The sequence below is a fragment of the Schistocerca serialis genome, chromosome 8 (assembly GCF_023864345.2).
Source record: "Schistocerca serialis cubense isolate TAMUIC-IGC-003099 chromosome 8, iqSchSeri2.2, whole genome shotgun sequence".
NCBI classification, from domain to species: Eukaryota; Metazoa; Arthropoda; class Insecta; order Orthoptera; family Acrididae; genus Schistocerca; species Schistocerca serialis.
The window spans coordinates 306836167-306848589 of NC_064645.1; the positions used below are offsets into that span (position 1 = coordinate 306836167).

Here is a 12423-nt window from a genome sequence, read left to right on the forward strand (position 1 = left end):
CAGACAGAACCAATTCTTTTTGTGGATGACCAATACTATTTTGTTATTTAATGTTTGTAAAATTTGGTGAGTGAACACATAAATGGCATTCTCAGTTGAGCAACTCTTCTAAAATTCAAGCTATAATATCACAGCTTGAATTTTTATTGTTTCTCAGTTGATATACTATTCTAGAATACATCATATTCTCTAAAATTCTGGAAAATAATGTCAGTAGTGAAACAGGTCAGTAGTTATTGAAATCATTCCTATTACCTTTCTGACTTTTAACAATGGCATATTTCAATCTCTCTGGAAAAATGCCTTGAGATAATAATGCATCACATATTTCAGACCTTTAACAATGGCATATTCCAATCTCTCTGGAAAAATGCCTTGATATAATAACGCATCACATATTTCAGACAAGATTGGGCTGATTAAATAGCAACAAATCTTCAGTACTCTGTTGGAAACACTATCAAATCCACATGAACTTTTATTTTTGAGTAAATATATTATTTTCTTAATTTCAGAAGGAGACTGAATTTTATGAGAGTTGCTTTTTCAGTATACTGCTGTGATTTTTCTCTTGAACTGTTTGTCCCCATATTTTCTACTGCATTTAAGAAATGTTTATTAAACCTATCTGTTGCCTACACCTGATCATTTATAGCCCTTCCATTTCATTCAACAGTGATGTTATCCTGTTCTTCGGACTGTCTCCCACTTCACTACATTCCATAGAACCATGAGTCTGTTTCTGACATAATATGCATGTGTCTTGATTTTTTAAATAATTTTTCTTAGTAATTTTGAGTGGTTTTTTGTAGTGTACAACTACTGCAGGATCTGTACTTATTGTTGCCCTCCCTTTTCCTTTTACAAGATACTTTAATCCCTAAGTGATCCACAGTTTTCTTACGCGGCTCTAATGTGCTTTCTGATTAGCTTATGTCAAAAGCTATTTTCAAACAATGGTATGAATTTATCATGAAATAGATTAAATTTTATGTCAGCATTTGGTTCATCATAAATTTCATATCAGATCATCTTTTATTAACTGTTCTTAAAAATATTTGTTCTGGAGTCATTAACTGTTCTGTCTGATTTCCACTGAGAAGTATCTGCACTGTGATGCACTATGTTAGTTAGCTTAACTGTGCATTCTGAGCAGGGAAAAATTTGTTACTGGATATAGAGTTATTTTATTGCTTTGAGCTTCATCAAAACAAAGATTATGAATTAGGATCCCATTGTCTTATTCAGTGAGTTCAGTCATTCCACTGCTTCAGTTGTTGCTGCTAGCAGATTGTACCATGTCCCTTGGAATTTACTATGTGGAAATTTGGAAACTCTGTTTCAATGTTCTGTATCGTCTGTTCTTGAAAGCACAGATATGCTGAAGAATTTCGTAGATTTTTTACTTAGAGAGCATAGCTTTCATTCTGGCATGCCCTGTTCTGATACTGGTCAGGTGGCTCCATTATTTCTGAGGCAGGTGCATTCCTGGAAACGGTTTGGGTGAGTCTGAGTAAGTAGGTACTGTAGTTGCTGTTTGAAAGGATGCCTCTTGTTCTTTAATTTCATAGTTGGGGGGGGGGGGGGGGGAGATTTGTGAGAACACATAGTTGTGGAAGATTTGTGTGTGAATGTTCCATAGATTAGCCTCATTGTATTGTTAAAGTGTATGTTTACCTTCTTAACATGACAACTTCCATTCCATTTAGGAGAGCAGTAATCAGCTACAGAATACACCAGTACTTGCACTGTTATGTGTAGTGTCTTTGTGTGTGCTCCCCACCTTGTTCCAGCAATTTCTCAACTTAAGCTATTTCTGGTTTCCAATTTTTGTTGTGTAGTTTCAAGATGCTTTTTAAAGGTAAGGGAGCAATCTAGGTATACTCCAAGATGTTTTTTTGTAAATGATTGTGTTTTACCTTTCTGCCACAAAAGAATACATTTAGTTGTATACTTTCTGTGCAACTGCTCAGATGGAAACAGTATTCCTCAGTTTTCTGAGGATTGTGATCTCTAGATCATTACTGAGTATTTGCTTGCCTTGCTCATAGTCCTTAGACTGTACAGTTATTGCCGTGTCATTGGCATAATGGAATTTTTTGAAGTTTGTATATGGAAGTCACTGCTAAATAAATTTAAGAGGAGTGGTGCCAGTACTAATCCCTCTAGTAATCCATTCTTGATGACGAAGTGTTTATAGTGGCATCTTGCATTTAAACATTTGAACCCAGTAATATCGTAGCTCAGGTAATATCTCTACTCAAAATTCTATCAAAAGAAATACACATTGCTAGAATTTTAGAATAAAAACCTTTAAAAAATCCATGGTTACCACTGCAAACAAATTTTTTCTATAGCGAAAACCACACAACATTACTGCGAAAAATGTTACATAGTAAAATATCTCAAATATAAGATTTTAGTTTCTAGAATATTCTTTATTAGAAAATGCCATTTAAAGACCATAAAACATCATCTAATCAAAATAACTTCATTATCAACAGTGTAACAGAACTGCCTACAATTCCTGTCTTTTGAGTTACTATTGCATATGTAATTTTTTAACATTATGAGAAGGAAAATAGCTACTCACCATACGGCGGGGATGCTGAGTTGCAGATAGGCACAACAAAAATCTGTGACTCAGCATCTACTCTATATGGTGAGTCGCCACTTTCCTTCTCATAATATTGTTACATTCCAGCCTGGATTTTCCATTGATTAATATGTAATTTTTTTATAGTTTAACATAACTGCATTCAAATAAGCACCAGAGACAATGCTTCAAACTTCTGTGAAGTGCAGTCCATCACCATTTAGCAAGCAGTGAGTGATGTTCTTAAAGTCATTCCTAATAGAGGCCGCTGGCAATATTGAACCACAAATAACATGAAAAGGTATACATTTTAGCAAGCAAAACTTAGAACACATCAGGCACTTATTAAAAAAAAAAAAATATGGAAAGACATATACAACTGTGAGAACACATGTAAAGAATTTGACATGTTCATGGAAATATTCTCACATTATTTCAATATTTCTTTTCGAGTCAAAAACCAAAATTCAAAACTAGTAAATGAAATGTTCCTTGGCTGACAACAGGAATTAAAATATCTTGTGCTCAAAAGAGGATACTTAACAAAATTTCAAGAAAACAAATTTTACTGAAGTATTTCTGATGAAGTTCAAGAATTATAAGGGTGTACTTCACAAAGTCATAAAATAACAAATGATTACCACATAATAATGGCCAGGAACAAAATGAAAGCCATGTGGAAGTTACCTTAGACTCCATGCTGATCTATCTTGTAAAGATAATGCATCTTTGTATGGCAAACTGAATTTAATGAGCGTGTTTTGTGAAAATGAATGTCCACTGACTAAAATGTAAACATCAATAGTGTTATGTGATCTGATGCTATACCGGCATTTTTGTTGCTTTCAAAGTTCTTGGACACACTGCCATAACCAACCATCGGAGGTCTACGATATTATGGTGAACAACTGTTCTGCCATCATAACGTGGTGCTGATGGAATGAAGTGTCTGCTGCGTACTGAGGTATTTATACCTGCTGGTCCAGAGTTCAGGCCTCGCCGACCCTGTGCCATGCTTGGTGGTGGAGGACATGTGGCTGCGATGGTGGAGGGGAGGGGTGGGGGAGTGACAGTTGCTTTCCATCTCCCATCTGTCACACCTACTGCCCAGATCTCACATTCTGCTTTGATGGAGCTTACTAATGGATCCCCTGCCTTACTTAATTGGAAGCCTGTGGCCATGTTGATTAAATTATCAGTCACTCAGATTTCAATTGCTTCTCTGAAAATGCAGTCCCACAATTTATTTGTGGTGGCCAGGACTTTTGATTACTTGTAATTCATTTTATGTCTGTTTTCAATGCTGTATTCTGCTTTTGCTCAGACATGAAAACTGACAACAGCTGGGAGAGTGGTGTGCTGACCACATGCCCCTCCATATTTGCATCCAGTGATGACTACAGGTTGATGGTGACGGTGGTTGTTCAGTACTGTTGGGCTTTCTGAGGCCTGTTTGGACAGAGTTTAGTTTAGTTTAATTTTTACTGAGTTGCTGCTGCAGATTTGTTGGGCTGCATTAAGCCTGTGTGGTGCTCATGTTCTGTACATCAGTCTTCAATTGTGTGGCTTGTTTGTTCAGTATAAATTTTTCCGCATTCACACAGAACTTTGTACTTTTTTTTTTTTTTTTTTTTTTTTTTTTTTTTTTTTTTGAGAGTCAGATTGTCTTTCACTGTCCCTAATGAAACTCATGCTTTGGACAAGAACAAAAACTGATATTATGTGGTGTTTACACAGTAGCCTTCCAATTGTGTAAGATACATTCCCAGTGAACAGTAAAAAAGTGGTTTTATCATAATCTTCTTCTTTGTTTTCATTTTCCAAGTCATTCTTGATGATTTTGTGTTGCAGGGTCATCCAAATATGTCAGTTGCTATATCTATGCTCATGGGAGATGGATTCCAGGTGTCACAGCTCTGCTGTCAGACTTCATTCATCTGAAATGACCTGTATACTAGAGCATTCAGCATGCTGTTCTTCTGTGAGGGATAGTGGCAGCTGAAGGCATAGAGATATAAATGCATATCCTTTTCTCAGTATCCTAGTTCAATGTAGGCCTGACAGCATGCTTGCCCAAAGTGTGTCTCATAAGTCAATGTAAACATATTTATATTTGTCTGACTAGCAACGCAGGGTGTTCCATATAATTTTATGCATCTTGTTCACAGGTTTGTTTAAAGTTTGGGGAATTCTCTGTACACTGCATGTTTGCACACCACCACTCAATCCCTCCTGCAAAGCTGTGGACCCAACTTCTACCAATGTTGGATCAGTTGTTTTCCTCCCTCTCCTACATTGCATTTCAAAAGACTCTGTCTTTTCGAATTTTCTAATCATTTCTCTAGGCCCTTGGCAGACATCGGAGCAATGCATTTCTTCATACCATACCAGAACTTCTGCATAGCTACTGGCACATAGCGACCATTCTTGTAAAAGAGCTTTTCCATGCAACCCATGATCATTCATAGAGACAGTCATGCCAAGTATCCCAGATGCAAACTGAGAAACAGTACGTACCCGGCGCCTTTTTGTTTTACATATTCTAGCATCATCTAATGGTAAAATTTACATTGTTTTTTTTTTTTTTTTCAATGACATATGACATACCATTCAGATTTGATATAATGCTGAAAATTGGTTCGAATTTTACAGTGTTTTGAAACTCGAACTTTAATTATAGTGACTCTGTACACAAACAGAATTTCCATTTGTTCACAAAAAACCTTCGTTTGTCAGTATTTTTAATTTGTTTATTTTTAGCTTTCAGTTTTGCTGAAATCATTAACATTTAATCTTAAAACAGTGCAGTTCATAAGTTGTTACTGAACATCATAGCAAGAACTAATTGTAAAATATTTTAGTAAGTATCTTAATTGTATTTGTGTTAATTATATTATATCAAACAGAAAACAAGTGAGTGGCACATGAGCGCATAGAGCTAAAGACCTTCAGGCACAGCAGAGTCTAGATGAGGACTTTATGCAGCAATGGGTATCAAATGGCTGATGCAATATATCAAAAATCTGAACATCTTTATTACACAGTACTTACATTTTTCAATGGCTGTGCAGAAGACACCATTCCCTGTAAAGCCTGGCAAGCACTGGCACTGAAGACTTCCTGGGTGCAGCTCAACACACTCTGCGTCTGGATGACACCGCAAGTCTGAACAGCTTAACAATTCTGTAACAGTGCAGGACCTTAGACTGAATGTAGCAGGTAGTAACACCCTGAAATAAAAATAATTTACAGAAAAAGTTGATGAAGTTGAGATTATACTTACATACAAAAAGAGGTTGTTGTAAGTGACAAATTGTATCCTACAAAAATGTTCTTCTAGGTTACTTACAGTCACTAATTTACCAGTTCTCTTATTGTGGATTGCAGTCTTCTTGTTTTCCTCATTTGTAAAATACTGTTGCCTTTATCAAGTGGGGAAATGTGCTCTGGTCTTTATTAGGATACAGGTCTTGTATAATGTCTTTGTAAATAATTTACTATCAATTTATCTCTATTTTATGGTATTGTAAGACTACTTTAGGTGTGTCTTTTCATATTAACTTATAAATTTATTTTATTGTGATGCAATGAACTACTACTTTTAGACTCTCGAGCTAGAAGATATATTGTATAACAATTTTTGTGGTGTGTAACAGATGTTTAGTTTAACTAAAATCCAGCAAAGAGAGTTGCGCTAGGAGAGAAGTAGGAGAAGAAGTGGAACAAAGAGAACACAACACAAAAGTCTCCAAAGAATGAAATGAAATACAATACTCTGATGCAGAAGTTTTCAAAAGATTGCTTTTGAATTTAGCACAGGAAACTAGCAGCCCATACACAGTTGGCTTTATGTCATAAGGTCAAGCAAACCACGTGGAATTTATGGTATATTTCCTCTCTAGTAGTGTTTATGAACAGCATGATTATGCCAAAAAAAGGATAAGTTTAGTTTTTGGAGGCCAATGAGAGAAACTGGCTGTAGAGCTATTAAGGCACTATCTTGATATTTGCCTAGAGTTTGTTAAAGAATCACAGGAAGCCTGAACTGACACAGTTGGAATGGATTTTCAGTAAAACTCATGTTAAATACAAGTCTATTGTTTTACAGTCTTAGCAGATAAGTAACAACACATACTGATTTCATTATTATTAGTATTATTCTATTATCACACTTTGCAAGCCATGAAGGCTCCATTTTCACTGCATAATGAACTTCTTGCTCTTTTCTCATGAATAATTTTTGTATCTGTGTTCTGTCTTTTTTTTTAATAACTTCTAGTACTGTCAAAGTATATTTTACATGGGCATCCAAGCAGCTGCTTTCCATTGGAAAGCTCGATTAATAATGTTTACGGGTTTGGTGATGCAAAATTAAGGAATAGCTGAAAAATGCTCCTGTTGGAGCACAAAAAAGTGAATACATTCCTCTTTATAAGATTCTGACAGGAAAAAGGGGAAGCAACTGCCTCCATACTCATTCTGTCTTCCTCACCAAAAATTTTAGCATGCAAAGATATTTGCACTCTTTTAACACAGAAAATTCTAAATTCTTTTACCAAGGCTCTCTTTGTAGTGAAGCCTTCATGCTCAGCATCCCCATCTAACAGCTATTGTCTATATATCTCATTCTCCCTTTGTCTCCTTTTTCTCTCATACGTGCTGTTTCCCATCTGTCTCTCCTACTGTCACTGTCTTCATCAGTTTCTCTTGCTCTTCCTTGCCAATGTCTCCTTCTCTGCCACTTTCACTGTCTCTCTTTCCTACTGCCATTGCCCTATTATCTGCCATTGCCATTGTCTCTTTCTTTCTCACTTACAGTCTGCTGTCTTTCTCTTCAGCCACAACTGTCTCCTCTCCATACATGTCCTTGATGCCCTTGGTGATGGTTTGCTTTGGTTTCACCCCTAGACTAGGAAACTTTAACATGTGGGTACAGAGGATGGGGGAAAGTGCATACATTGTTTCATGTTAAAGTTCCCTGGTCTGGAGCAGGGGACAGAAAGGGGGTGGGGGTGGTACTGGTGTGGGAGGGGGGGGGGGGGGGGGGGAGACCAGACCAGTCCTCCCTCCAAAGCCTATGCATGTTGTCCACTCATGTCTCTTTTTAATTTCCACTGTCTCCTCTTTCTTTTGCTGCCATTGCTATTATTTCCATCCATTTTTGTTTCTCTTATACTTCCACTGTGTCACTATCTCCTCTGGTTGCTCCCACTACTATTGTCACCATCCATCTCTCTTTCTCTTTCACTGCCACTTTCACTCTCCCACCATCACTGTCTCCTCTCTCATCCTCTTCCACTGGCACTGTGTCTTCTTTCTTATACTGACACTGTCTCTCTGTTACTCTCTTCCAGCAAAAAAAGTAGGTATACATTCACATGTCAACATTTTTGCTGAGGAAGGCAGAATGAGGACTAAGGCAGCTAGTTCCTCAGTTTTTTCCTATTAAAAAGGAGCCTATTCGCCTTTTTGTGCTTTGACAGGGGCATTTTTCAGCTGGTTCCCTTCTTGTCTCTGTTACAGCAGAGTGTGAGGCTTATATAAAATGAATTCTGCATGCCAGTGAATTTTTAACAGTTTATTTATATACTTGGACACATTTTATACTTTGGCACATATAAACAACAAATAAGTAAGCATAATATAAGGTTAACACAAAATTTTATCCCATCCAATGCAAGTTCACTTTACACTACTTTACACTTTCTGTACACCAAACCAAGTGGTGTTTGATTTGCAAGTATAAAGCATTTTATAAGACAAAACAATTTTTTTAAAGAACACTTAAGCCACCAGGTGGCTTCATCGAATAATTTCTAGTTTGAGACAGCCTGTACAGGGATGAAGTACTCATTATACAGTGAAAAAATGATGGCTAAAAATGTAGTTTGGTGACCTCAGAACCTTGCAGTGAACCGAGAACTCATGGCATATGTTCACTATGCCAGTTAAAGCTACATTTATGTCTCATTCTGACAGGCACTATCTCCTCTGGGTGCTCCCACTGCCATTGTCATCATCCATCTTTCTTTCTCCTTCACTGCCACTTTCTCTCTCCCACCATCACTGTCTCCTCTCTCATTCTCTCCCATATATATATATATATATATATATATATATATATATATATATATATATATATATATATATATATATATATATATATATATATATATATATATGTCTAAAAAGAAAGATGATGAAACTTACCAAACAAAAGCGCTGGCAGGTCGATAGACACACAAACAAACCCAAACATACACACAAAATTCTAGCTTTCGCAACCAATGGTTGCCTCGTCAGGAAAGAGGGAAGGAGAAGGAAAGACAAAAGGATATGGGTTTTAAGGGAGAGGGTAAGGAGTCATTCCAATCCCGGGAGCGGAAAGACTTACCTTAGGGGGAAAAAAGGACAGGTATACACTCGCACACACACACATATCCATCCACACATACACAGACACAAGCAGACAAGCAGAAAATGTCTGCTTGTGTCTGTGTATGTGTGGATGGATATGTGTGTGTGTGCGAGTGTATACCTGTCCTTTTTTCCCCCTAAGGTAAGTCTTTCCGCTCCCGGGATTGGAATGACTCCTTACCCTCTCCCTTAAAACCCATATCCTTTTGTCTTTCCTTCTCCTTCCCTCTTTCCTGACGAGGCAACCATTGGTTGCGAAAGCTAGAATTTTGTGTGTATGTTTGGGTTTGTTTGTGTGTCTATCGACCTGCCAGCGCTTTTGTTTGGTAAGTTTCATCATCTTTCTTTTTAGACATATTTTTCCCACGTGGAATGTTTCCCTCTATTATATATATATATATATATATATATATATATATATATATATATATATATATATATATATATATATATATATATATATATATATAAAAAAGAAAGGGCAACAATTGTTCTATAGTACTTAAAATCAGATGTTTCAAAAGATGAACAGTGCAACAAAATATATGCAGTAGCTCTGAAGCTTTGGATCTCGGCAACAGATGATGATATTGAAAAAAATTTCAAGGTACCCTGAAACCATCCTCTTAATCCCATACAGTAAAAATTTCAGCAATTTACCATGTATAGAAATTATAGAAGTGGCCATTCCCACGGTGGGTACTATTGGTACTCATAAATCATTGTTTTTCAGGCTTTACTCAGGTGCCACCCATGAAAAAATGGTGCTTTTATATGCCACCTAAGGCCCACCCTAGACCACAGCTTATGCGAAAGAACCAGCCGATTTACTCAATTAGTTATCAATAGAACCCAGAATATGCCCACCTGGAAAACTGCATTTCGGCACATGAGTTTGGAATGTATTGGCACCATGCACTGTCATGCATGGACCAACAGAATATACAAAACTATGTGAGGATAGGTGACTGCTTACCATGTAGAAGAAGCACAGAGCAGCAATTGGGAAAATACAAAAGGAGATTAGCAGTTATGCATTTTGACAAAGTCATTTTAAAGACACAAAGCTCTCTCTTGCTTACAGAGTCACTCATTGCATCCAGTGAGCAGCAATTTCCCAATTTCTTCATGCATGGAAGGGCCATGGACAAGGTACTGCCTTTCTGATACTAACATTCACAGATATTTGAACTACTGGTCTACCGAAAGATTAGCAGGATTGTGCTGCAAAGTGTGCTGATAAGAACTATTATGAACATCGACAATAAATAGTTTACTGAAAGAATCAGTCAGCAACTATGAAAACCTCCATGTGGAACATACTTGAAGCTCTCAACTACAAAGCCAAATGTGTAACAAGAGTTAAAAAAATGTGGGAAAAATTCACAGCAGTTCAGAAACCATACCCAACAATTACAAATGAAACAGAGGAAGCCTCACTGCACAAACACAAATTAAAGGACCAAAACAACTAAACGAGGATATATACATGTAGCTCTTAATGAGTTTTACAGCCATACTAGCTTGGCACCTGCTGCTTCACCTGAATAGATTGTATGGGCTGTAAAATTGTTATTTGTGTGCTGTTATGCCCATTGTTCATGTGTAAATCTAAACATTATAAAAAAGTTTGTGACCCTTTACATGGCTGCCAGTATGCATGATTAAAGTGTTCCAACAGGTTTAATTTAATATTACATAGTTGAAAAAAGAAAGAGACAAATTGGATAAGTGGTTCTATAGTTATTAACGCCAGTCTTACACATCGTAGTGATTTTTCTCATCTCAAATGGATATTCATGTACATGAAATCACGTTTAAACATGGTACCTATTTTGTTATCAGTAATGATTAGTTTGTGTAGCAATTACAACAAAAATAATTGTATAAATATATATAAGCCTACTGAAAAATTAATGTATTAACCCTTTTACAGCTATAGGCATACATGTTTGCCCTGCAGGTAGAGCATCCAGACGGCTGCGGGTGTACTTGTATATCCAACAGACAGAACAGCCAGACAGCTACAGCCATTCATTTAAGCGCAGCTGGTAAAAAGGCCAGACAGCGAAGGGCATTCATGCATGCATGGGCGTGATAGCAGGTAAATATACACTATAGAATGGCGACTTGTTGTTGTCCACATTTCAACATTTCTGCCAGTGGTGCCACTATCTGCACCTTTTGTCAGAAAGTGCTACAGATTTCACCTGCTCCTTGTTCCTTTCAGCTCAAGAGTCATTCTGTTAGATGCAGTTTTCTTTCCTAATCTACACAAGACAAAATAAACAAATATATATAATCTGAAAGGCATGAATTTACCTAATGAACTGACGTATCAGATGTCAAACAGTGTAACAAAATACTTGCAGTTCTCAGAAACATTTGCTGCTGCACTTAACAGCAAATGAAGGACATGGCTAAACAAATGAAATTTGATTTCCTAATCTGCAAGATACACACAGTACAAACATATATAATCAGAAAGGGCAGCAATTGTTCTATAGTACTGACAATCAGATGTTTTAAAAGATGAACAGTGCAGCAAAATATATGCAGTTTCTAAACAACACTAACTGCCCCATGGAACACCAAACAGTTTGTAATGGCAAACAAATGCAATTTGATATATTAATCTACAAAGTACACATGATACAGACATGCATAATCTGAAAGGGCATGAATTGCTTACTGAACTGATGTATCAGATGTTTCAAAAGATGAACAGTGCAGCAAAATATGTGCATTATCTTGAAATGTATTTATCCGGTGTTAATGAAATTTTAATATGGTATGAGAATATATTTATATGTGGTGTAAATCTCAAACTACAGAAATTTCCAATCACAAACAAAAAAGTTCTTAATGTTTGTCTAAAATATTTTTTTATCAGCCCAGAATAAACTTTTAACAGAAAGCTCGGATTAGTTTGAAGCTCTTTTTCATAGTCGTAATGAAGTGTAACCACTGTGACTATATAGTGTGATATTGATTTTAAAAAGAGATTGAAGAATGGTTCTATGGGTGCAGGAACGAGCAATTGGCATGTAGTGGCCTTAGCCTACAGCAGTCATCGGGCTGTGTTAGCCATCTACTGGCCTGGCAGACAATACCTTCACCCCTGTTAGCTAGCCGTGCAGGCAGGATTCTTGGTGTTAGAAGCTGTAAAAGGGCTAAATAGCCGTTTCTTTTTCTGTGCATTCTTTCTTTGATTCAGTTCACAAACTGCAATGCCTTCTAAACTTTTCACACCAATTAAGGCCATAGAAGTATGATCTTTTCTGGAAGTACTTGTGACCAAAAAGCAATTCTGCTTTGGTAATAAAATATTTTCATAAAACCCCTTAGGGGTTGAATTCCCAAAAACACTAAAACTTAGCTTTTTTCATTTCCAATCAAGAAGTCAAATA

The 12423-nt window shown here is 36.6% G+C and overlaps 1 protein-coding gene across 3 annotated transcripts in view; it reads right to left on the minus strand.

Moving 5' to 3' along the window:
- LOC126416572 (nidogen) overlaps positions 1 to 12423 on the minus strand; it is a 346239-nt gene that overhangs the window by 80248 nt on the left and 253568 nt on the right. For all 3 annotated transcript variants that reach the window (XM_050084321.1, XM_050084322.1, XM_050084320.1), the window contains exon 13: positions 5648 to 5779. In XM_050084321.1, the coding sequence (XP_049940278.1) occupies positions 5648 to 5779 (132 nt within the window). The remainder of the gene's footprint in view (positions 1 to 5647; positions 5780 to 12423) is intronic.